This window comes from Athene noctua, chromosome 1 (genome assembly GCF_965140245.1).
Source record: "Athene noctua chromosome 1, bAthNoc1.hap1.1, whole genome shotgun sequence".
NCBI classification, from domain to species: Eukaryota; Metazoa; Chordata; class Aves; order Strigiformes; family Strigidae; genus Athene; species Athene noctua.
The window spans coordinates 218,425,523-218,452,800 of NC_134037.1; the positions used below are offsets into that span (position 1 = coordinate 218,425,523).

At 40.2% G+C, this 27,278-nt stretch overlaps 1 protein-coding gene across 1 annotated transcript in view; it reads right to left on the reverse strand.

Annotated features, from left to right (window-relative positions):
• Window positions 1–16,507, reverse strand: part of SLAIN1 (SLAIN motif family member 1) — a 53,133-nt gene extending 36,626 nt beyond the window's left edge. The window contains exons 1-2 of the mRNA XM_074911754.1: window positions 15,660–16,507; window positions 12,313–12,452 (exon numbers count right to left, since the gene is read on the reverse strand). Of these exons, the coding sequence (XP_074767855.1) occupies window positions 12,313–12,452; window positions 15,660–16,138 (619 nt within the window). The 5' untranslated portion in view covers window positions 16,139–16,507. The remainder of the gene's footprint in view (window positions 1–12,312; window positions 12,453–15,659) is intronic.
• Between the last annotated feature and the right edge of the window lie 10,771 nt (window positions 16,508–27,278).

The following is a 27,278-nucleotide window of genomic DNA, read 5'->3' on the forward strand; positions in this document are numbered from 1 at the left end:
GCAAACAAGTAACATAGGTATAAGCTGACAGAGAAGGAGGGAGGGGTATAACATTATCAACCAAGAGTACAGTACAACAGCGAAAGCATGAGAATGGCACAAGAGACAAGAGTCAAGGCACACAAGTTGCAGAAGCACCATCAATACCATTATTACACTGCTGTACCATTCTTCTGCCCATGTATTTTCAGGATAAAACGCACACTACAGTGGTTGCAGAAGCACCATCAATACCATTATTACACTGCTGTACCATTCTTCTGCCCATGTATTTTCAGGATAAAACGCACACTACAGTGGTTGCAGAAGCACCATCAATACCATTATTACACTGCTGTACCATTCTTCTGCCCATGTATTTTCAGGATAAAACGCACACTACAGTATCATTTACGTGTTTCCACCACCAGAACCTGTCATGTCCACAGCCAGCAGAAATGGGCTTGGACAACATAGTTGGAAATATTTTTAAAGAAATATAAAGCTTCTCCACAAAAAACATTTTGTTTCTTCCAAGTAATGATCTCAGATTTATCAGCACCCACACACACCAAAAATAACAAAAACTTTTTTGGACTAAGTCCAACACAAGAACATATGTGCCTACTTACAAACTGAATTTTTTTTTTTTTTTAATAAATGAAGATCCATTTGTGATTACAGTGAAGTATTTCACACCCAGTGTTTCAAAAGACATTAAGAAACAACCATGAGGCACTCTTAATGTTGGCTATATAACTGCTACACATGAAGCAGAAATGACAAAAAAGAAAACCGGTGACATGGAGGAACAGCTGAAGCAATGATTCTCTCCATGACTCCATTCTGGCCTATTTCGTGCTGGCTTACAAATTGCTCTCTCCCCTGCCTTTCCTGTGGGTTGGAAAGGAGGAACAAAGAGCACTGAGAAGGTTTGCTAGTGTTTCATCGAGCTACTTGAAGGACATGGTGGACTTCTAGAAAGGACAGACCTTAAGGTGTCAGGATGCTGAGCCGAGTCCTCTGTATTTTCAGGCAACAACACAACAGATGACTGTTGCTACCACACACATACTGCAGGCTACAAAATCCTTCCCTGCACCTGTAACAGGCTTAAGACATGTTATGAAGCAAAAACTGCCTGAAGCCAAATATGACAAATACATCAAGTGCCAAATAACTCTAAATTTTTTTAAAAAAGAAAGATATGCTACCAGTCAGATGCAAATTCTTAAGACTTCATACTCAATCCTGCCCTTTTACTAAGGTTATACTGTGGTAGTACCTTGAGCCCAACAAAATTGGAATTATGTTATATGAGCCACTCCTGAAGGATAAAACAAATGACAGCCCCTAGCCCTAACAGCGTACATTCATTTCTGACAGAAATCTTTACATGGTTTTCAAGTGACTTTAAAAGAAGTGGTGAGCAATTAATGCTGCCTAAAGTCTGTTCATGTGCTAAAAATATGCAAGTTATCTTGCATGACTTATTTTCTTGTGTGCTGGTAACTTTACAGTGATATGATAGCACCAATATAAAGCATGTACTGAATTTCTTTGTATGTAAGAAGCAACTCTAAATGGAAAAGACAAAATAATGAATACATACTACTGTATGACACATGACAAACCCTGGGAGCCATATGCCAACATGCTAATAATTTAAAAGCTAAAGCCTAAAGCTACATCCAGAATTAGTTTGAAAATAATTCCAAGTTTTCCTTCCAAAACTCTTAAAATAATTCCTTTGAATTAACAGATTACATATTAAAGTCACCTGCATAATAATCATTGCTGATGTATAATTGAATACATTAATGCAATTTCATTAACAATAAAACTGATGTTTATTAAAAAAATGTTAAGACACCAACACATAACCCTAAGAAGAAAAAGAAATCAACCTTCTTTCTTAGGGTTGTTTCAGGCATTCACTACTAACCTGCAGATGTTTCCTCTGAGTGTCTACAATATACACGAGTAAGTTTTGCACCTAAGCTCTGATTACAGTCAATGGAGATCTACATAGCCATCTTGCACCATTCAGACTTCTGCTCCAGCCGTTTCAAAAGTGCTGACAAACAAACCTAGCCCTGTCTTTCTATTGGCTATAATGGAAATTTAAATACTGCTGGTGTGAAGGTATGCCAGAATATGGGTTGTTCTCTTTGTCCAGAAGTGAAGGTAACTGGATGCAACATGAGGACCTACAGACCAGACATGAGATGGTGTTCATTGTAACAAGAAACAGACTGTGACGCTGACAAAAGTGACTGAAAATGAGCAAGGGATGGCCAGGTTTCACAGGGGTCTGAGCAGGGGGGGTTACTGGAGAAACAGCCGAACATCACAGGCAGCTGCAAGGGAGCACCAGGGACCTTTTGGGGTGCAGTGTCTTGTCCACCAGTGTCTTGGTAACCTGATATGTGACACTATGTAAGGTAGAGACAACCTAAGTAACAGAAATAACAAATCTGGGTTCAGATTTAGCAAAACTGGGACTAAGGGGGAAAGGGAATTAGGGACAAGTGGCTTATTCAGTAGGAGACGAGGGCAAAGAAAGTGAGAGATCATGATGAATGGGTAACAGACATGGGAGGTAAGAGAAAGGGGACGAGAAGGGCCATCCATGCCAAACACCTGCTGGTCAGGCCACTGGTGTGAGCCCACCCTGCACTTGATCAGTGTCTTTCTACTTCTTACTGAAATCTATTTTTCTGCACAGAGGGTGTTCTCTGTGACACGTCTGAGTGCACAAACGCACATGTGTGTGTGAGAGATTCCATCAAACTTCAAACCATGCTAGCCAGCGAGCAGGACACGAGGTCTGGGAACCTGCTACCAAGCAACTATAGGGCTTGACGCTGGAGCACTTTGGGTCTAGGCCAGCTAACAGAGGTCCATATGAGTACGCATGTGAGATACCAAGAAACATCTAGTCAGACTAGCCAGTGAATGGAACTAGAGGTTTGGGGGCTGGATACCACAGGGGCAATGGATCTAGGGGTCAGCTACCAGGGAGTGGGGGCCAGGGGCCCAACACTGGAGTGACCATAGGTCTGGGCCCGCACCAGAGAGACCCGCATGGCTGCATATGTGCAAGTGTGGGTATGAGATGTGCTAGCAAGACTCAGTCTTACAACTGGCTGGATATGGGAATAGGGAACTGCAACAGTCTCACATCCAGTGGACCAGAGAGAAGGAATCTCCTGGGTCTGAGACTCCAACAGCTTCAGCTCTGGAGAAACAGATCAGTGTTCTCCCTTGCATCTTGAAGTCCACTGGATTTGGCCACTTTAAACACATCTCATATGCTTACACAGCTTCACTTAAACACGTGAAGTCTGGAGCAGAGCCGACCATACAGCACAAAACAGCAGGGACATAGTTCAGTTGTCTAAAACCAAACTGTAATGACATTTGAGGTGCTCCAGCTGGTCCAGTTTAAGTGAGGCTGTTGTGCAAGTCCTGTATCATACTCATCTGCCCCATCTAGTTATCTCAAGGATCAAAGAACATGCCAAATTACACTTAGGATCCTTGTTAAGAAAAATTAATCATGGCCAAAGTGATTGTGCTGTTAAATTAGGTATACCAGACACATGCCTAAAACTAGGTGAAATATATCTGGGACATACCATGTTCTATGAATTCACATAACAAATGTCCAAGACCAAAGGTCAAGGTACTTTTACAGTCAGACAAAATAGAAACAGCTCCATGTCTGGCTCTGGTAACTGACTGAGACAAAACAAAAATCTTTCCAAGGGAGATTCAGTCACCCAGATTTTCCTCTGTGGTTCAGATGCAACACAAATCAATACCCCATATGTCTCAGTTAAGACTAGTGGGCACATACTATAGTATTTACATGAACTATTTCACCAGTGTATGGACTATGACACAACGTTTTTGTGCCTATTATATAAAGATTTAGACCAGCTACTAGCATGTGAAAACACCAAAAAAATCCCAAAGAGTTCTGTGTATAACCATTCTGAAGAATGAACTTAGGCACTTAAACAAATTATTATGAGCAAGGTCTTAAGTGTCATGACTGAAGAAATAGGAAACAATCAGAAACCACCTCTGAATGAAAGTCATCAGGGCTATTCTTGCAAAATGCAGAGGGTATTCAAGCCTTGTTAAAAGTATAAAGGAATAGTGACATCTAACTCCTTCCAATGTTAAGTACTCCAAAGTTTTATCTAATTAGTGGAGAGAAATTAGTATCTCCAGACTCATTACAGACAACTGCTTAAGAATGGAGTAAGACAGGTTGATGTATTGCCCTTTGGCTTCTTCAGAGTCAACCAACAGCTAGTTTTTCCCAGGCATCTAACTTAAATTACTACAGATAGGTGAAATTATTCATATCCTTTAGTACCAAAAACAGCCCTCTAGTTACAAATCCGTATCATACTTAGTCAGAAACAATCTGTCTTCCAGCAGCTGCAGACAAAACTAAGTGAGAAGAAAAATTAACTGATCTTCTCTTCTATGCAGCAGAGGATACAACTCATCAACTCTTCTAGTAGAATTTATCTGACTGCATGAGGACACCTTCACCAAGGTTAGTCATCCTTACCTCTGTGTAACCCTGTCAGAAATGTGCATTTCAAGGTAGGTCATCTCACCCTGAATTAATACAGCACAGGAAGGAAGATCAACATTGGTACTACATAATGGTGGTAGACAAGTGAATACCAGAGAAGTTGTCTTTCTTTCCAAAAGTGGGAAAACTTACTTGTTCCAAGTCAGAATGCATTTGCAATGACCCTGTGAGGTAGAGAGGGCACACAGGGCTGAGTATGCTTAGCCATCTGCTCTCAAGAAAAAAGCTCTCACCAAGTAGTGTTTTCATACGATTTCTCTGGTGTTACAAAGTGGGTTCAATCTCAGCCACCTGTGTGGACTCAGTTTACAGGTACTTCACATTGTAGAAGTGGTGACATTGGTCCAAATTCATCAGTGAACGTGATCCAATACCTCTTTTGTCTTGGTTTACATGACTTTTATTGTGGTAACACAATAAAATAAACAAATTCTAAACATTTATAAAACAAATAAAACAGTGAAATAAATAAATAATGTCTACATTATCAGCTCAATATCACTTTAAAAATCAGTTGTTACACCACATCAGTTTTCTGTAACATCTCATAGCCAAATACTTCAATCAAAATAAAATACTCAAGAACACGTTGAAGTATATTTTGTGGCTTATTTTCTTATGATTCTTTAAAATTAGTAAAAATGTAATCTTTAAATTACTGAAAATGCTTTTCAGAACAAGAATTACCTAGGTTTCAGCTTTTTTGTTTTGAGAAAAGCAATTTTTTGTCCCACAGGCATACTATTCTCCTTCAGACTTCTCAGAAGCATGAGGCTTTTAATGAAGTATTTCATTACAGTGTTTGACCAAGCCACATTCAAAGACTTTAAGAATGGCTTAGTGACCCCACCAAAAGAGAATATTCCAAAAGAAAACATTTTCTGTAATTATAAATTTTACAAATAGATCCCATTCTAGAAGTAAAATTAAGAAAACAGTATTTGAGGGGAGGATCATGAAAGCAAAATTATATAAAACGCTCAGCAATTTGATGTTTATAAACTCCTATTTCTCCATCATCTGTATAAACTTATCTTCTGTCTTGAAACATAAAAAAAGATCAAGCAGATCTGTGAATGCCTATGCCTCACAAGTATTCAAATTACAGCTTACTGACTGTATTTCGTTATCAGGTAGAATCAAAAGTTTTATTTTATTATAAGAAGTTTTCTACGATGACTAGGTAAAAGAAAACTACTGGTATAAATGTGTATTTCCATGAAATTTGAACAGAGATATGCTGGATGTGGAACACTTGGTAAAGCAAGTGCAGATAATTAACTTTTCTAATATATTAAAATGCAAGGTCTGCTGCCAAGGAGAAAGACTGGCATATTTACAGGACTGTGGACCAGAGGTAACCAACCAAAAGATACTTAGGGGCCATGGCATAAACAGTCTGAACAAAAGCTTTCCAAAAGATGCAGTACTATTAAGGCAAGAACCAAAGTGCTCCCTTAAAGTGAAAACACAGAAATAAACATTTTAGTAAAGAAGCAGCGCTACCTCTATATACCACATGGGGGAGGCTAGCCTACATTCTGTAAAGTTATTCCCAGCTCTCTTCTGCAGATAGCAAAAATAGGCAGCAAAAGAAAGTCTGCATGTAAGACAAAAGCTGTAACAATAATTTGGGGACTAGCAAACAACGAGCAAGACACATAGACTATCAGGAACAAAAATTAAATGAGAGCTTCCAGAACAACCCAGTTTTGAAAAGATCCTCTTTTCCATAGAAAAAAATATCTTCAGAGGATAAGCTTTCAAGTGCCCCCAGGTCCACTAATAAAACCTAGGTTTCTTTTTAATTTCTATCCAGGAAAGCACTTAGATACTTTGGAAACAAAACCAGTGATAGTACTCTGCTAGATAAGACTAATTTTATTTTAGCATTAGGTCTCAGGAATGTTGCTACTACTATTGCGTTTAGATATATGCTGCATTACAGACTTTGAGCCTATATTGCAAGCATACGTTATTATTTCAAATAAGTCTGCTGAAATCCTTACATAAAATTTGATAGTTTCTAGCTGTTTAACCACTCATGATGAGTTGATAATCCTAGATCAGTGGTTAGCATGGGTTAATAGAGCACTAATACTCTAAAATGAGATGGGCATATTCTCAACTGAGATAAGACTCAACACCACCAAACTTTACATAGACTTCAGAATTCAGCATCTTCTTGTAAGTATAATGACAACCAGAAATCAGTTCTAAGAAAATATTTAACTATGAGCTGCACAACAATCAAATCACAAATATAAAATTAAATTCTTAAATGGTATTAATAAAATGCTTAAAAGCTTTAATAAAAAGCAGAAGTCATATCTAAGAGCTATATAAAAAAGGCAAGAGTTATCTGTGACTTGAATAAAAAGTGAAGTGTCTGATCTTCTATGCATTTGCTGCCATAAGGGTTTTCAACCAAATTATTTCTATCTTGAAGTTTACTTGCAAAGTAGAAATGCTGCAGTCATAAAGAGAAATATTTTGTTTGAAATGCAAGTAGACTATCAAACCCAAGTTTTTCCCAGTTGAAATATACAAATCATCCTCAGCAGCTGTGTTAGAAAATCCAGTGATTTCAGCATTTGCAAATCTGCTTGGAATTATGCAGCTGTTACAACAGGTTACATCAGATATATAAAAGCCAATAGGAAATAAGTCCTGTGCATGTGTATGTGCGCTCCGAGCACTAAGTTTGTACTGCAGCTGAAGACAGCTATGCATCCTGCCCTCTGAGATGCTGCATTCCCCAAAAGGTGCTCAGATGCTGGTAGGAATTACAGTTACTCATCACCTTTTATTATCAGAAAGGTATGCAGAAAAAAATCAAATCAGTCGTGTCACTTCTTTCATTCCTTCTAGAGCTTTAGAAATTTTATTATTTATGAAGGCAACAACAATCCAATTATCTGCAAGCTTCAGAACATTATCATTTGCTACCCCAAAAGCATTTTACATAAAACTTTAATTTTCATTACATATGAAAAATAAGGATGAGAAAGTTGTATTAAATCTTATTAATCCAGTTCTCAGTGCTATAACATACATCTCTGATGCATCAATGGCCAGGAAATAAACCTATTTTAGAATAAAAAAACCCAACCCTGTGCTGGTGCAGCACGGGATCCAGCTCAAGCATACAAAATAAAAGCTTTCATCCATTTACATTATTTTCTGTTTGCTTCTGCTGTTAACAGACTACAGTGCAAAAGTTCCCTATGACAGCAATTCTTAACAGTTGATGAAATGTATTTTATATCTTAAAGACTTCAAAGTAAATGACTTCATCATGAACCCTTGGGAAGGCAAAGTGAATTAGGAGAATAGGACAGAACCTGGCCTCTTTGTGTAAGCAACAAGTTTCATATACAGGTAAAACATTCTACCTGGGGACCTACCAGCTATAAGATTTAATTGTTGGGGGGGTTTTTTTGGGTTTTTTGTTTTTTGTTTTTTTTTACAGGTAAAGACAATATAGTACTGTCAAATTACATCTCTTCCCTCCCCTAGTTTTTCTGGGTATATGTTTGGACATCAGACTTAACTGACATGTGACACTGAGATCCAGCACAATAAAGGCTAAAATTTCACTGATAAGATTCTTTAATTTTGTGAAATCATAAGCAATTGGAGAGAAACTACAATGGATCTGTTTCACAACATACTTTACCATCCACAGATAGCATAACAGGATTAATCCTGAAGTACATTATTCATTTTAAGAAACAAAGCAGAGTTTAATCTTAAGACTATAAATTACTGCAGCTAACTGCAAAACCTACAGACTTCTGCTACCCACTCTTTTTAAGCATCTGAAGCAGCATTTCAGAATAAGAATTCATCTAAGCCAAACTCTAAATCTATATTCTCCAAGAAAGAGGAGTTTTCTGTCTGGAAAGCTGAATTGGATGAGATACACTTTGAAGCCCTGCATAAAAGCTGAGCTCCTACAGACTGACTCCTTGGTAAGCCTCTTAACTCCTCAGTTTATCCACCTGTCTCCTCCAGAGCATTTTAAAGAAGTGAATCTATACAGGGTTTCTTCAGCCAGAGTGTCAATCAACACCATTTCATCAGTTTCAGAGGATTTATACTCATCTGCACCAGCTAGGAAGTTTACACATCACATCTCTCTGGTCACTGGACTTAATACTGACATGTCTCAACATCTCCAAGTACTACCAAGAAAATACAGAGAAAACTCCACTACACTGTTAAGACTGTTATGTGGCCCTGTTGATTTGAATAACCTGAAGAAATAAAACAGACAGCAAGATTAAAAACCAAAGGGAGAGGGAACTGATTGTACAGTAGGTAGAACTGCTGTAAATAAAACCAACCAGAAAGGTTTCAAACAAAAGATGACTGAAGAAGAGCACAAAGAAAGAAGTGATACAGGTCAGGCCACGAAGGAAAACAAAAAAAAAACAAAAAAAACCCACAAATATTACCTCAACATTGTAATGGCTCATGGAAAACAGGAACCATTCCAAACAAAAGTCTTATCATAGGAGGTTACATTTAACTTTCATCCTCCTTAACGTTAGCATGCTTAATCCACAGAAACAGGACTTGTAACAAGCATAGTTCATTATAAACACAATAGAAGTTTTACATACTTAGTGGCAGACCAAAGGAATGTTGAGAAGCTGGTGCAAGTTCTTCACAGCGGTTCACAGAAGAACCACCTGCTGAAGACCATCACTGTGCTTACACCCTTAAAGATTTATGCCAAGATGAAATCTTACTTCCACCATTAAATACATAAAACAGTCATTTTCACTAGAAAATAAACAGGCTGGGGAGCACAGTGAGGTGCAAAGTAGAATAGCACTATTCAAGTGATTCTTCAGCCTGAAAGACCACAAGCAGTCACTGTATTATTTCATTACATAGGACTGCTCTGGCAGAAGTTTCTCACAAGACCTTTAGCCTTGGTATGAGCTGTCCTGTTGCTGGGATATTTCAGACAACTAATACTTTTATGAAAATCAGAGGATAATGTAATATGGAAAATTTACATGAGCAGGAATAAATGACCACAGATTTAAAAATCTGAAGAGGAGATCAGGGATTAGTTAAAACTCAGAAAAATAGCCTGGCAAAATTTACTTCTTTTGGCTCACACCCCTCTGTATGCATTTATTCAGATATGCTGACTTTGCAGAGAAAAATCAATTTTTACAGCTTTTTATTTCTATGTGCACTATAGCGCCTAAAGAACTATGACAACCTGGATAAATTTTTAGCTAATGCACCAGGGACAAAATTACTAAGCAAATTCTACCTACAAACAAGCCATTTCAGAAATCACACATTGGTATAATATAAATGGGGTTTGACTACACATTTAATAATTGTCAAGTACTTCAGTGTCACAATTGACTCAGTGCCAAAGAGAAGAGGCACAACAGATTTCAAAATCCCTCTAAAATGCCCTTGCAAGGCATATGGCTAAAACAGGAAAACACTGTTCAATTTACAAGTACAATTTTTGAAACTCTAGTACCAGAAAGGAAAAATGCCATTCTTAGTGAGTCACTTTTAAAATTAGGATAAAATTTTATGTACATGTTTATACACATGTAGTTACTGACAGAGTGCACTGCAAAACAAAACCCAGGAAAGCCAGGTTACAGAAGGCTTGTTGTACTTTTAAGACAGAATTATTAGATCCTTGGAAATACCTCACATCTGGTTTCAAAACTGAGAAGACATAAATATAGTGAAACCAACTTCTACAAAGTTAGGGTAAGAAATACGACATCTGCTTATTTAGAAATAAGAGTTAATCAAGTTAAATGAATTGCTAATGAAAACAATTTTAGCATAGAATTGCTGCAGTAGAAACATGAATCCATTCCTTTCTTGAACATACTGCTCCCATAATGAGTTTTATACATGGTATATAATTTCTCAGAAACTTTTTACAGAGCCCAGGAAATTAATGAACCAATCACGAGTAGAACATATGGATCAAAGCAACTCATCGGCAGCATAACTCTGTGACATATGTCACTTGCTGTGACTTCTTCACAGAGGGAAATTAAACTGATAACCATAGAGTGATTTAAATTTGAAAGAATAAATTTACCTTCAATTTGCCTATTAAATTTCAGTAATACCTTGTAAAGGAGAAATGGGTCACACACTCTTCTGGCTTGTTTCTATATTCACATTATGGACTTGATTAAGTTGCCCATATCTAGATGCACTTGCTCATCTGAGAGGCCCTTGGGAGGCCAAGATATCATCAAAGGAATGGCAGATAAGACATGGGACCTAAGGAAGGACTGTGTACATACTGAGTGGAAACCAGGGTAACCAAGGCCATCTCAAATAGCACTAGATGCCTACATGGGGAACCTAAATGGAGCTTCTAAACAAGATTCAGCTCCAGAGTGGGATGGCCTATACCACACAGACATACCTTCTGGTGGGACCAGATGGGAGCAGAGGACCAAGCACCCATTACTGTCAGTGGACTCAAGAGAGTCTTCATTCGAAAGCTAACACCTACACCTTGTCACCTGAGCAGCTCCCTTGATTCTTCTGACTCTGCGGACAAAACTCCCATTGACTGCCAAGCATGGACACCCACTCACCCTACAGACACCTTAGGTGTCCAAATCACCAGTCAAATTCTGCCCTAAAGCTAAGTGGGATGATTATCAACAAAGGAACCACAGTTTGGTCAACATAACTTCAGACAAATGAGCTCAACTAAATATTTCTAGGACAGTAATCATTGTAGGATCTTTTATAGTCAATGTTAAGGGACAGATGCCTCCAAAGACTGATTCAGTTAAAAGTCTGATTTTGTGTAAGACTAATCCACAGCTACCCATATCCTCCAAAGCATATAGGAACATGCTCAATCTCTCTTAATGACAGCTGTAGCTAGCTTATACAACCATATGCTCATATTGTCATTAGCTTTGTTTCTTTCTCTTGTCATCTTCCTATATTGTTCATTTGCTTCTTCTTTCCTAGTGAGTTATAAACCTTAAGGTAATATCCTACCTTAATGACTTTCTTCAGCAACACATATACAATCTTAATGGGACCCCAGGTGGTAAAAAAAGTAAAAATAATGCTGGCTCATATTTATTTAGAACACAATTTGGCATACCCAGATATAACTCTACAAGTTCACTGGCACTGAACTGTCATCAGATCGATCCCAGTACTTCAGACTGAGAGCCCAACAAAGCAGTGCTAGCAGTGAAGTTACAGCTCTTCTTGGTCTGTCCTGTACTTAGCAAAGTCCCGATACTACATTAGATGTGGACAAACAGACCTTTAAAATTTTATAGCACCACGATAATTTTGGTTTTACAAAAAACCAAACCCACTGTTTTTCAAATCTCAGAGATACCAATAGTAAAGTTAGCATCAGAGTTTTCTTGCCAAGAGATACACTATATTAAGCAATAGATGAAAACTGCCAAGTTTAAAAGACACAAGCTATGCAGGGGAAGGAAAGAATAACAAAGGAGGAGAAGACTTAAAAATGCATGATCAGAAAAAAAACCCTCAAACAATTGTCAGCATTTATGTATTGGAGGAAGACTTGGGTACACTGGACAAAACTGCTTGTCTGTCATTTGTAAAGCTTGTTAAATTGTGAAAAACACCAAATACGAGTGAAATGCCAGACCAAAAATGCTGACTTACTAGTAAAGGAATTCAAAGAATAAGATTACCTTGTTCCAGTCTAAAGCATAGTGAACGTTTTGCAGCTTCTATCTCAGGACTCGGATGATCCAGAACACGCCTGCACCACTGCAGAGGACTCAGGGATTTCTCTTGAGGAGTGAGAGTCTTGGTAGGCAAGACGTACAACCTTAAGCAAAATACGCAAAAATATCAGCAAGATATGTAATACTTAGAAGTTTACTTTTATATTCTCACTTTCCTGCCCACTAATAATTTATAACAGTGCAAAGGCCTGCAATATGGTATTCTAATAACAAAATATATTCCAAAGTAGAAGAGTTTACACTAGTTTTCTTCTTCCCTTCTCAGAAAAGTAGGTGGCAAAATATGAACTCTACATATCTGGCACATCAAAACAAAAGTGAAGTACATTTCTCATAAAAACCTTGCATCTCATCATTACCACTGTCTGAATTTCTGCAGCGCCCAAAGTTGAAATGCAGTAGGTGCTACAGACACACCAAAAATGCTATTAGGTTTCCCTTTTATATTTATCTTTACCGGAGCTTAGATAATTCCAGTATTTAATTTTACATTTAAATCAAAATTTCATTGTTATCTATTCACTCTTTTACATATAACAATTTAATCAGGTTGTCAGAATGCTGATTATAATTTAATTTTCATACACAGTATCTTCACCCAGATGAACCAAATGTTATAACAAGTCAGATTTTTAAAGATTAGAAAACATTTGGTGAGAAACAATGAAAATCCAATCTCAATATTCAATTCCAGAAGAAAAAAACATGCAAGAAAAGTCTGGGCATATGTGCTACTCTCAGACAAGAGTAGGCAACTAGATGGTCAAGCACATTAGGAAGCCAGGTATCAAAGCAGATTTTACAGGGAAATTCTTGAAGCTGGGATCTGCGTAGCTGCTGTTGTCCTTGCAGATTAACGGACACAAGCTGATGCCGGTTCACCCGGGAGAGCACAAATCTCCCGGGGACTATTCTCGGCCGCTGGAGACGGCTCGCAACTCCCTGGCCTGACCACTTCTGATCCATCGGGCTGCAGACAGTCAGGGGCAGATCCTCAGGCACCAGCAAAACACTCCACGGGTTGCAAAGGAATCTGGCCTGCACACAGGGGGTGCAAAAGGCAAGATCAAAAAAAAAAAAAAAAAAGTACTGAGGTCCTCAGGAGAACACTAACAGGTAGCAGCAGCCTTTTTACCTTCAGGGTTTTGGCTCAACAGCTACCCAAGTCCCCTGAGAGCAACTGCTCAATGTTGTTTTTTTTTTTCCTTTGAAGTCAATCAGCACTCTCTGTCCAGCTCACAAGAAATAAATATCCTCACTATGATTGCTATCAATCCCAGTAGAGATCAACTATTGAATTTCTCTGAGGAGAGAACTCATTTCCTTGACTTCCTGCAGTGCCTGGCTACACATTTAAAAAATGCGAAGAAAAATGGGGGGGGGAGGGGGGGGAAACCAAAAAACTTTCAGCTACCCTGTTAACCTGCAGAAGTGCTTCAAAAGCTAAACATCTGACTGATGAATTTTCAGTGATCAGATGCCTGTGTAAAAAGCTGAACAGCAAAAAAAGGTTTTGACTTGTCCGCTATGATGCCAGTTCTGGTGGTTTTGCTATGACAAAAAAAGCGCAAAGGTATTTAAGACCTAAAATTACTAATCAACAACTAAGCCGTTACTTGTTGGCTTTCCAGATAGCAGTTTGCTTTAAAGACTGACACTACAAAAAAGCCCCAAGCAGGTGGCATCACACAGCTGACCTTTTGTGGACAACGACAGAGATTCATCCTTGAACTAAAAACACTGAACGGCTAAAACAACTCACTCTCAGTGGAATAAACGTGTTAAGAAATCCCTGTTCCCAAATTCTTCCTGTGGACACATATGTGTGTGACATGCAGATAAGTTTTGGCCCCCAAAAAGCCTTTAGGATTGCTTCCAGGGGGCAAATCAAACAGGAAACTCTACTGAGACACATCAGATAACACTGTATCGCCCTGAAATACACCCAGGGCAAACACTTTGTTTAACAGGCTAGGATCAAACAAATTCGCTATTCCTTTATGTGAAGCTAGGGGTTAGGACCAAGGCAAAATCTGATTCAAACCGGGATCAACAAGCCCAGAACAGCCCTGCGCAGACTAATGGCACACACAATGAAACAACACCGACAAAATTTTCCATACTATTTGTTGATGATTCTCAAAAAAGCAATTTTCGGAAACTGCAGCATGGCATTATTTGTACCACAAAGTACACACAGCCATCATTCAAGAAATATTTATGATATTTGGATTAATTTTTAAATCCTTTCTCTGCTACCAAAAATAAGGATATTTACACACATCACAGCTGCATTTTACTGTATTTTACTCTCAGCTGACGCAAACTTCAGCTCGATTTAAAAACCAATGACATAAAAAACTATGGTGAAGCTTTGGTAAATACTTAAAACAGTTATTTAAATATAGATAATATAAATTACTGACACTTTGAAACAATTATCAATTACGTTTAACAGGGTTACGCAGCCAATGATTTCCACAGTATTCCAGCAGTGTCCCTACGATGTTCATCCACGTTTCCAAGGCAAGCTTTGAGGCACCAGCCTTACTTATTTGCATCTCTAGTCTGTAATTTCCCCTTCTGTTTTTAAGTGAGCGTTATCATTCCTCTAGGTCGCTTTTACTGTCTGCTATATTCATTTGCTATTCATTTCTGGTTTTATTCAATTTACTAGCACCCAGCCATGCCTTTGGATCTATGCGGGCGCTTAAGATACACAACCAGCCATTTAAATCACTCTCTAAACGACAAAAGCCCTCCCAAACCCCTGATGATGGGAGACAACCGGGCAGCGATTTTAGGATGGGGAGGCAGCGCTGCTCAGATAAAGGCTTTCCCAGAACAATTCCGCTATTTTTAAATCCTTATGTAAACATGAGGCTGAAACTAGGCTGAGACCTGAAATTAAAGAGTGACGATCTTTCTCAAAGGGGAAAACAAGCAGAAACCCTCCGCCGAGGGCGCGACCCCCTGGGCGAGACGGGGGGCGTAAAGCCCCCACCTGAACTCCGGCCCGGCCACGGGCCCCTTCCCGTCGGTTGGGTCGGCCCCCGCACTGATGCCACCTTTCAGAAGAAATAAAATAAATTTTAAAAAATGTCAGGTTTAAGCTTAAGCAGAAGGAGATCGCGTGCACTGGAGGGCTAACGCGAGCCAGAGAGCACCATCGGGCTGCGGAGGGCGGCGGGAGCCGCCGGCCCGGCGGGGGACCGGGGGGCGAGGGACACCGGGGTGCGGGGGGCACCGCCGGGGAGGGGCGGGGCGGGGCCGGGCCGAGCCGCAAGTACCATGTATCCTCGTCCTGTCCGCAGCAGCCGTCCTCCAGCTCCAGCACCGCCACCTCGTCCAGCACCGTGGCCGCCGCCCCCGGAGCGCCGCCGGCCTCTTGCCCGCCGCCGCCGGCCGTCGCCAGGCCGGGCGAGGGCTTGAAGTAGGCGAGGGGCTCCGGCGGGCCCAGCGCGGCGGCGCAGAGCAGGGTGGGCACCGGGCTGGGCAGGCAGGGCGCGGCCCCGCCGCCCGCCACGGCGGGGGGGCTGGCGGGGCGCAGCCCGGCGGCGGCCGGCGGCGGGGCCAGCAGCAGGTGCGGGCTGGGCGGGCCGGTGGCGACCGCGGCGGCGGCGCGGCTCCGGAGCTGCTCGTTTTGCTTCTCCAGCTTCCGCACCAGCTCCTGCAGCTTCTTCACCTCCAGCTCGGCGCTGACGGCGGGGCCGGCGCCGCTCCCCTTCACCTCCGCCATCATCGCCGGTTTCAGCAAGGCAGCCTCCATCCTGCCGGCCTGCCGCGCCGCCGGCACCTGCTCCGCCGCGCCGCCGGAGGGCAGCGCCCGGCCCCCGCGGATGCGGCGGGGAGGCGGGGGCGCCGGTCGCCGCGCTGGGGGCCCGGCCCGGCCCGACCCGACCCGTCTCGGCCCTGCGCTGCCGCTGCTCCTGCGCCTCCCGTCAGCGGCGCGGAGGACGCGGGTGCGATCCCCTCCCACTCCGGCAGCCGGAGCGCCGCGCACAGGCACACGGCGGGAACAAAGAGCCGCCCGGCTCCCCCGCCATCAGCCCAGGGGAAGGGCGGCGGGGGCCGCCTCCGCGGGGACCTCCGCGGGTAGCCCCGGGGGCGGCGGGGCTGCCTCCGCGCGGGTCTTTAAACAAAGGTGCCTTCCCCCCCCGCGGGCTGGCTGCGGCCCAGGACGCCGCTCCTCTCGTGAGCCGTGTAATTAGAGCCTGGTGGTGTCAGGGTTATAATTATGCAGATTCGAAGTGTGATGGGAATGGGAATCGCGAACAGAGGCTTTGTTGGGCTTGAAAGGAACGAATTCAGCCAAAAGCAGGCGTTTGGGGGCTTCAAACGTGCTGATTCCAGGAGTTTTGATTTATAGCGAGGGAAGCGGCGTGGTTTTGACGATGCGTTGCCGGTGAAGCAAGAAGACTGAACCGGGCATAGTAGAAAACTATATAACGACACAGTTGTTTAGGTATATGAGAACCCCTGCGATGAAAGATGCCCTCCTATTGAAATGACTTCTTTAACACAGCCCAGATACACGTAACGTTCAGGTTTGTAAGGTTTGTAACGTTCAGGTCTGTGAGAGAGAGAGATGAATAACGTTCTCTCGTGGTGGTGTCTTTACATTGTCCTTCGTTGCCCTGGATTGAAAGAAATCATTGCTTGTGTCCCTTCCCCCCACCCAGCAGGTGAGCCAGCGTTGCCCAAGGCAGCTCAGCCATCGCACAACCCTCGTTGGGTTCGTTTCCCCTAGCTATAACTGTCAGGGGCAACCTCCCAAGTTACCGTCCTGAAGTCTTCTAAAGCTCTGATAAGAAATAGGGAGCAAATCTCTGGGAAGCGTGTAAATTGCTTGGCCACCCACTAATAATAGCGATCAGTCAGTTGCTACCCAATTCTTGAGCATCAGCTTTAGACAGAGTAGTAGTAGCAATAGCAGCTGCTACTGCCTTCACCGTGCTTCGTCGCTGTCTCGGGTTTCTTATGTAAGGATGGACAGACGCTAATTCTCTCTTCAGGGCATAAATCAACTTTGAAATCTTCCAGCCCATCACAGTTTTCTCTCTTTTATTTATAGTCTGGAAACTTTCTTCTGCACATGCACAGAACAACAGCACTATTGTTTGTCAGTCTTTTAAGCACTGTTACAGTGCAAATAAAGAAACTGCTACTACAAGAATGGCTTAAAAGGAAGATAGAGTAAGACAGAAGCATTGACTTACAGGTAACATAACTTTTATCACTGAACAGAGTAAGTGCAGCCCTCAGTGTACTACATGGCAACTGGATAGCACTTAATCCAAAACTTTTGTTCGGTCTCCTCTGTCTCTTTGGAAGAAAGAAGTGGAAAAACATTGAGAGTGTAAAAACCATCTGGCCCCAATTCTGCCATGCGTCATCAGAGTGAGTAACATAATCCAGTTTTCACTGCTATAGATAGCTGTAATCTTTATTCCCACAAGTAAAAGAAGAATTGAGTTTCTACGTGTTTAGCCCCAGGCAAAAGGCCTCAGGTTGTTATCACTAATAATGGTACTAGCCTTAATTCTTAGAAACACGTATGCTAATCCAGTAAAATTGTGAAGTAATAAAAAAGATAATTTGGAGCATATATAATATTGAGTTTGTTAGGCATCAGTAATAATACACAATGAAAAAAAGCCAAGAAGTTCATGATAATATCAGGGCTGGGTGATTCAATGAGGCAGAGGAAATAGCCGAAAGAGATTCAAAATTGAGGAATTACTTTTTCTTTTTGAACCAGGCAACCCAAGTTATTTAACAGGTCAACAAAAACCCAGGAAATGGGTATCATCTAATTTCTTCAGTTACCAGAACAAGAACATGACAGTGGTCAGGACATTGTATCGTTTAAAAAATCAAATGCAGACACTGGTTTGGAGATACATCAGGAGACACACTAGAGCATGTAGCATCGTCGCACATGATCTTAAGAGTCGCCATGGAAATGCTTGTCCTCAGTTATGAGTAAAAAGCAGTTGCAATTTTTCAGCTGCCCTCTGCTGTTTGTGTCACCTATGCAAATGTTGCATGCACACACACTTGTTTCAGAACTGAATTCCTGAGGGGAAAAAAACCTTAGAACTGAGCATAGTGCCCTGGCATGGGTACAAAAGCTTTTCCAGGCAGTTCAGATGAATTGATCACAGGCAGGATCAGGCTCATTACATCTTGTCCCCAATAAAATGCTCCAGAAGGTTGGCCTTTCCTTGAGTGGGACTGCTTTGGTTTCCTAATTTCCACCCAGCAGTATGAGTAGAAAACAGCTTAAACTTGCACACACTTCAACTACCACACTCACAGTCAGTGGGAGAGACCCTGCTTTTTCCTAAGCACTTCCTAGACAGGTGAATCTAGTAGAGGGTAAAAATGTATTTCACTGTGTTGTATTTCTTGCTTAATTTAACATGTACACATAATTTCACTAACTCATAATTTCATTAACAATGTATCTTCATGTAGAGATGCTGGCAGATAAAATGTGTGTTCATGAACACACCGTCTCATGGTCTTCATGCTGGCCTGTTAGTCTTCTGCAAAGATGGTTTGAATGTCTTAGTCATTAAAATATTTTACCTCATCATTTGTTTGGTTTTTAAACACATTATTCTCCTCCCAATGTTGACATTACTAATAAATTGTTAATGAGCTCCATTCAGTATCCCAGTGCTGGCTGATGAGTTTGATCAACCCAGAACTTCATGGACTCTTTACAAATCACAACAAAGACTTGATGGTTCCATGAATTGATAAAATGTGTTTAACACCAACCTCAAGTGTTCTAACATATGAAACCTGTGTTTCCTAGACCTGAGAAATTATATGCCCTAAATCAGCAGAGATCTACTATAGGGTGCTGTTTGCATGGTATCCTATAGTAGAAATTTCTGAATCAGTATAGTTGCTAAGAGGCTCCCAATGCAGAGAACAAAGAAGCAGGAAGTCTACAAATCCCATCTGCTCTCCTCTGGTAATAAGCCTGTTGCTTTATGCAGCAATAGCTGCAGGCTGGACCTGCCTTTCAGGCAAGCCAGTAGAGAATTAATTGCGGTAATCCAGTCTGGGTTATACAAAAGATGTGTTACAGTAAGGTCAGAGCACGGACAGTAAACTCCAAGTCTGGTGAGATTGTTTTAAAGTGCAATTCGAGTCTGAAAAATTACTGTGAAAGTAGTTTTATAAAGCCAGAGCCACTACTATGCCATCAGAAGTCCATCTAATCTGGTATTCTGCCTTCAACAAAGGGTGATAGTAACTTCGTAAGGAAAATATCTCGGAAACAAGAAAAATATTGAGGGATTTTCTCCAGCTTTCAGAAGTCACCAAATCGGGACATCTGGACCGTTTGTTTTTGATAGCCACCAATGTGTAATAATATTACATTTGCTAAGCCCTATTTTTAAACCATTTAAACATTAGGACTCTACAACACCCTGTGGCAATTAGCACTGCAATTTAATTACGTATTGTAAGAAAAACTACTTCCTATTATCTACTTTAAATCTGCTGCCTAGAAATTTAATTGGGTGTCCCTTAGTTCTGGTTTTCTGAGAAAGACAGAATGATTAATCATTTTCTATTCAGCTTCTCTTTGTCATTCATGACTGTATAAAACTCAGTCACTTTACTTCCAAGCTGACAAGCCCTAATTTATATAGCCTTGCCCCTGCAGAAGTCAGGCTGAACCTCTCATTGTTTCCTGTCTCCCTTCATAATGAAAACGGAATTTTCCAACCCATTGTTTCCTTTTTATTAATATTCCATGTTTTCTTATTTCATGATATCTTAAGGAAAGGCTGTGACAAAAAAAAATCTTGTAAATCCAAATATACTCAGTTAAAGAAATCACCTTAGCCAAAAACATATTGGCTTCTTCAGAAATATTCATATATTCATGAGCATACCTTGCTTTAAAAAAGCTGTGTGGACTCATACATATCCAGATGCCTTTATATTCTTTTATTTATTATAATTTGTACAAATTGCCTTGATAGAAAATCAGACTAACTGAAATGTAGTTCCCCAGAGCAGCTTTCATGTTTTTTAAAGACTGATGTCCCAGCTGATGCTTCCAATATGTTTGGCACCAAGCCTACTTTGAATGATAGGGTAAGTGTCTGTGAGAAGTTCAAATGTCACACTTGAGCTGCTGTAGAGTTTTTGCACAGATACTACCTGGTCCTAGCAATTTGGTATTGTTAAATTTATAAATTTGATCTAAAATATTTGAGCAATTAAACATTTTCCTGGAGTTATAGCATGTATTCTTCATTCTCAATGTCTCTTGCAAATATTTTGACTTCCTAGCTGTTGCTAATTTCCTGCTAATTGACTTTCTCTTTTTTATACAGTTTATTTTTTTAAACTACCATAATTTCATCTGGCTTTTTCCTTACTGAAGTAATATTAAATTGAAGTTCAGTGTAATCACTATTAGAATGCATTTTCTATAGCATCAAATCCAAAATGGCATAATTTCCCATGAGCCCCAGTTGCTCCAGAATATCAGTATTTATGATGATCAAAGATACTGTATGTGCATTAAGCTTAGGGTCTCCTAGTTTGTAGATGCATCTAGACAACTATCCATGACAGCTCTAATTCAATGGATTGTTACTTTATTTTGACTCATCAATTCCATATCAAATCTCTAGGACTTTCAAATGCATCCTTCCCTTCCCTTCCCTTCCCTTCCCTTCCCTTCCCTTCCCTTCCCTTCCCTTCCCTTCCCTTCCCTTCCCTTCCCTTCCCTTCCCTTCCCTTCCCTTCCCTTCCCTTCCCTTCCCTTCCCTTCCCTTCCCTTCCCTCAGAAAGCATCAGTCTGAATCTTACTAATCAGAATGGGTTGTTTCTTTCTAATGAGTCTTCATTGAGAACAAAGACTAATTATTCTTTCAAAGAAGCATGAACATTTGTGTTGTCTCCAGTATATCAGAGAGTATAATTTGGTTCACAGAACCTTACCACTGATGAATAAAAAGGAAAAGGTAGAGGGGGAGATGTGGAGTTCAAGGCTATTAATAAATGAGCTGATCATATTAAAGGTTTTAAAATAGCAGATAGGCTGTTTTGAGTGTAAAATGCTGAAGATCATAATGGCAGAAGTACAGCTTCAGGAGGCTAAAAATGCATGCCACACATTTTGCCAGGAATCCACATTTCAGCTTGATTTGTCTTCAGGGAAGAGTGGCCGTTGACATAGGAAAAATGTTTTATTTAATGATGACATGAATATGATGGAGGGTTCATTTTTTAAAATTTTCAGATTGGGAATGATTTGAAAAAATAAGTACCTGAACTTTATCTAAGTTCAGTTTGATCAAGAAAAAAATCTTTGCTGAATATCCATAAACGCCCCAGTAATATATATTTGTGATGTCTTTTTTCCCATCAGGTAGGATCTAAAAAAAAAGTCTAGCATGCAAAAACCTGTCTTGTACTATCTATAATCCACTCAGTCACAAAAGATCCAATAAATGGTAAAGATACCTAGAGGGGAGTTTAGGTACAGTTAGAAAATCTAAATCCAAACTTGTTTTCCAGACCCTCTCTTCCATATACTATATAACTTGCAGAGTACCTGAGACCTTTCCTGCAAAAGATCATTAGTCCAGCATAAAAGCCTTTGCCATTCCTCCGCCATGCCAGGTCTCCTGGGTCCAGGTAGTGACGGATCTATCAGTCTTTCTGCCTCTGGGTCCCTTTTGTCCATGTCCCAGTCAGTGCCAGACACCTCTCCAAGGCTGGAGGAGAGCTGCTCTATCATCAGCCCATTCTGGGACAATCTGGAAGGAGAAGAAAAGTGGTGCAGCAAAGGTGTGTCTTGAATATGCTCGCTGGATTGATAAAGGGTGTATGAATTGTAGTGTTACACAAAGAGCATATTCTTTTCAGCTAGATCTTTTCCTTGTATTTGTTCCAATTTCGTTATGAGAAGCAAAGTCCCTCTTACCTCTGCTGCCCTGTTTCATTTATGTTCCTGCTGAGGAGATCCTGATTCTGAATTCAAAGGCAGGGAAGTTTTTAAACAGCCCTGGTGACCTCCGAGTTAAAAAACATAAAGCGGAGTTCTCAAAGCATGTGCTCTCCTCTGACTGAGTGTCTGGGGTGTCTCACACTATAGTGGAAGAGACAGAAAAAATACTGCTTCTTCCCTGCTTTCCTTCTTCAGCTTTCCACAGATGTCATTCATGTCAAAACTGGTAGGCTTGCTCCCATGGAGAATTTTGTCATGAGAAAAATTATATTTTCCTACAAAAGGCTTTACTGTTACTTTTACTTATCTGTTACTTTGGTAAACGAATAAAAGCAATGTTCAAAAGCTTTATCAATTGTACAAGCAGACAAAAGCAGTGTTCAAATTTCTCAATCATATACTCCTGTAGATCTTCCAAATTTTAGCATTTTAAATATTTGGCTGTTTGAGATTATAATGATCTGAGTAGGGTTAGCTGGTTTCTCATTCTTGTTTCCAAGATTTGAACTACATATGGGGATAATTCAAAGTTCCATGGGTGGAAACTCCCTAGAGAAACCAGAAGATACGTAGACCAAAATTTTCTGGTATATTCATCTTACAGTCAAGTTTGACTATTGATTTCAACAGCACCATTATTTATGGTAACACTATTACTTTTTAATTTCCTAGCCCCAGTTTTCAATATCACTGATTCTACTTGTCCTTAATTGGCTTCTTTGCATACTTTCATCTTAGTATTTTCCCTTTTTCTGCTTCTTTTGGGTATTTTGACATGTGAACACTATTTCACCACCCCCACTAGGAAAAATTACTTGAATGCCAGAAAAATTTTCATTTTCTTTCCAGAAATTATTCTGTTTCGTTGGATTTTATTTTTTTTTTCTGAGTAGGTAGTTTTAAAGTGTTGGTTTTCCATTGTTTTGACCACAATAGCTGTCTAAGTTCCCTAAACAGATGTCTGGTGACTGCACAGCAATGCCAAGACTCAGACTCAGACAAGTACTTTTGGCATGATTATACTCAGATATTGACTCTAACAGGACGAAACTGACCAGTTTTAAGTCTTGGCACAGGCTATGAGACTGTACCTGTCAGTTTATAACTGACACAGTTACAAAAACTCCATGAAATATAGTATATTTACAAGTGGCTTGCTTGGAAAGGGAGGTGAAATCTGAATTTTTTCTTGAGGCACTTACACAGGTGCAGCAGTACCACCCAGAGGCCACTGCTGTGCTGGGCACTGCACAAGCAGCAGGAGTTAGTTTCTCTCCAAAAGAGCTCAGGGAAGGCAAACATCCTAAGGTGAAGATCCTAAGAGATTATCATATGAAGACATTTCTAGTACTCTCAGATGAAAAATCCCCAAACTTCCCCTCCTTCACCATCCTACTCCAGACAAATCTGAGTGCAGACAACTCTAATGTTGCTAGAAAGGAACAGACATTAACAGAGGTAAACAGAGAATCATTCTGACTGCTTTTAATTATGAATTAGACCACTCAGATGAGATGAAGAAATTCCAGGGTCTGGTCGTTACTCCCAGGACTGTCTCTGTTGTCTATTCAGTAGTCATTCCTGAGGGGTCAGGAGACACACAGTGAATGTTCAGGCAGCACAGCTATCCTGTGGGCCATAAGGATTCACCCTGCACAGGTCATGGACCACGGCAAAAATGTTAATGGGGAACATCTAGTTTATTCCGCACACCAGCCTGTTCCACTGTGTTACATGACTTGGTTAAAACATAGGTATGCTGAAGGAGAAATTGGACTTGGTCCTCCCACTTTCTGGGCCAGTGATCTGTTCAGATCTCCATGATTTTTAAAGGTGGTAGTTATCTGGAAATTTTTGAGGTCTGATCTTAGCAGTGTGTGGCAAACATGTTTTGAGGATATCTGCAGATTCTTCTCCCCGAAATGTAAGGAATGTTTCTAAGTCCCAGTTTTTCTGATGCAGGAGATTAGAGCTGAGTTGCTCAGACCAGGCAAAGCACAAATCAGGACAGTAAACCTTTGAAGTCAAAAAAGGAAGTATCTCATGAGTTTAAGACCTCAGTGATTTTGCATCTGTTTAGCAGCTAAACAGAGCTATTTTGGTCAACAATTTCAGACTTCAGCACATCAAACCTGCCTAAGTATTAAGTGTCTTTGTCCTTTGTCTTAATGGAATGAAGGATGTCTCTGCTGTTATGCTGCTGTGAAGAAAAATAAGGTGTTTTGGTGCAGCAGAAGGGAGAAAAGGAGGTTACATTTCTCCCTCCTAGTCTGACACCAACTTCACTGGAAGCTAAAAACACCTCCTGGTGTAACAGAGTGGCTAAAGTGAGCAACATGCAAGTATGATCAGAAAGCAAAGCTAACCAGGAAAGTGGATGCTTTTCATTCTAAATGACAGGGTTATGTTAAAATATGAAGGAAGGCAAGCAGAGTAACAGAGTTCTGACCTATATATGTTGTGAGTAAATAAACTGAACACATGAAACTATCCCAACACAACACGCATCTTCATACAAGGAGCAAAGAATTGAGCTGAGCTACTGAATGAAAGCAAGACCCCTTTGATGTTGAACTGCTTTTTACAAGCCTAGCTAAGGAGGGTCTCTAAAGAAATGGAGAGCACATCTTGGCAAACAATGTTAGGTTAATGGTTGGACTAGATGATCTTCAAGGTCTTTTCCAACCTAGATGATTCTGTGAATCTCACAGAGATGTTTATTTCAAGAGGAGGAGGATGAGAGGACAATATTACAGATGTTGGTCACCATGTGTCAAGCACTGCTAGGGATGGGATGCTCAGGATGAGCATTCTGTAAGAACCTATACAGGATACAACAAAATACATTAATACAGCAGAGCTGTTCTTGTGACATCCATTGTTCTTGTAAATATCAGTAGCTTTGAAGCCATCTACATATTTAAATGCATCAATATGTATTATATGCATTATTTCACTCCTTTCCTCTTATTGCTTGATTGTCCCCCCTGTAGAGCTATGCCCCAGCTTTGTAAAATAAAGTATCCATTACACACTGGAAAAATGGTCCTGATGAATCACAAAACCCCACATAATTTAGTACATCATCTCTCAATACAGCTTTTCAGTCTAATTTAATGCATTATTGAAGATAACGCGTTCATTAAAACAGCTGCCAGCAAACTGTTCATTTGGATTGTTTCATGGAAGCAGTACTCAAAGAGAAATAAAACACCACATGCTAATGATATGCAAAAAGGACAAAAAACAATTAAGTTTTGATACATTGGTATTGAGATGTTAATATGATTTTTTTTAATGAGTACTGCCATGCCAGCTTTTATATGGTAAATATCAAGCATCACAAAACCGGTGTTTCTTTTCAGCAAACTTACAGCATATAATAAAAAATAACAAAAAAAACACATGGCAAAATTACCAGGACTGTTCAGCATGGATGAATTAACGAGCACAGAATTATTATTTGTTGTTTCTTATTGCTACTTCTCTGTCAAGCATTTAAGTAGCAGATAATTTGGATCTAGGGTTTGCTCTTGGTCTCTAGTGGAGTGAACTAAAATCTCTCATCCCCTCAAACACTAGGAAATCCTGGATTCTAATGTGCTGGCTCAGATGAACATCTAACATCTTCCATTGTAACTAAGCCTTAGCAATAACTGTTGGCCTCTGAATAGGACCAAATTCGTGTCCCCAACATTAAAATTTCACCACTGTTATTCTTTACCTGTTGGGCAGGTCTCATTGTTTGCTGGTAAAGCACAGGGTAATAATAGATATAGATTAACTAAAATATGTCATCATCAAGAGACACACACCAGAAAAAAATATCTATAATAACAGGTTTATTAAAGCTACTGCCATTAATTCATAAGAATTTTTCGTAAAATTAACAAACTATCTACTGCTTCCTGGCTCCTTTGCATCTCAGTCTAAGCATCCTTTAAGACAGGCAAGACAGGTTACATTATTATTCAGCTGCAGGCCCAGTGGTTTAAATTACACAGACATCCATACCTCCTGTCTCCACTACTGAGAGTGCAGATGAGGAGAGAACATTTGGCTGGGACAGCCATTCAACAGTCTAATATTAATCTATGGCTTTTGCACTTTTCACCCTTCTAAGATCTTGCTCAGGTCCAGCAGCCTCTGAGAACTCTAACTCTGTCATGGTCATATCCAAGAATGCCTTTTAAGCTGAGATGTAAGGGAGAAAAATCAGTTCTGAATAACCTAGATGATCTAAAACATCTCATGACAGAGACCAGTAGTCAAAACCTTTGTTTGTCCAGTAAATTACTGAACTATTTATTATTTTAGGCAAATAAGGCAGGTAACTATTTAGTGTTGTGGAAACATATAACAAAACACAAACTCTTCTTTCAGTTTTTATACTTTAATAAGCATGTGCTGTCCAAAAGGGAAAAATGTTTTCACTGTAGTCTCAGAAGAAGGAGTTTATCTGGCCTAATGTAGATGTCTAGAAATCTCAACTATTTACTCCAGGTTCCTTTTCAAACCATGGAAAGTAAGACATACATTCACAGCATGGTTAACATCATGGTAAAATAAATGTTTGCAATCTGACCAATTGAATCACTTCCTATAAATGTGTACTTCTCTATACAACTATAAAGACAGAATATGGCAAGTAACTTAGAAGTAGATGTCTACACTGTAGATGTTTAAATTTAGGCCAGATGAATCCATCCAAGGTGTTTAGATAGTTAGGTTAATAAAGTAGGAAAGATAAATACAACAACATAATGTCATGCAAAGTATGTATTTCATTATTTCATGGCAACTATTAAGTGTGCCCTTCTTAAAAAAATGGTGAGACAATATTTCCCAGAATTATTATACAAACATGGACTTTAAAACCCTCTAACAATTTTTCTCTAGAATCCCTCTGCAGTAA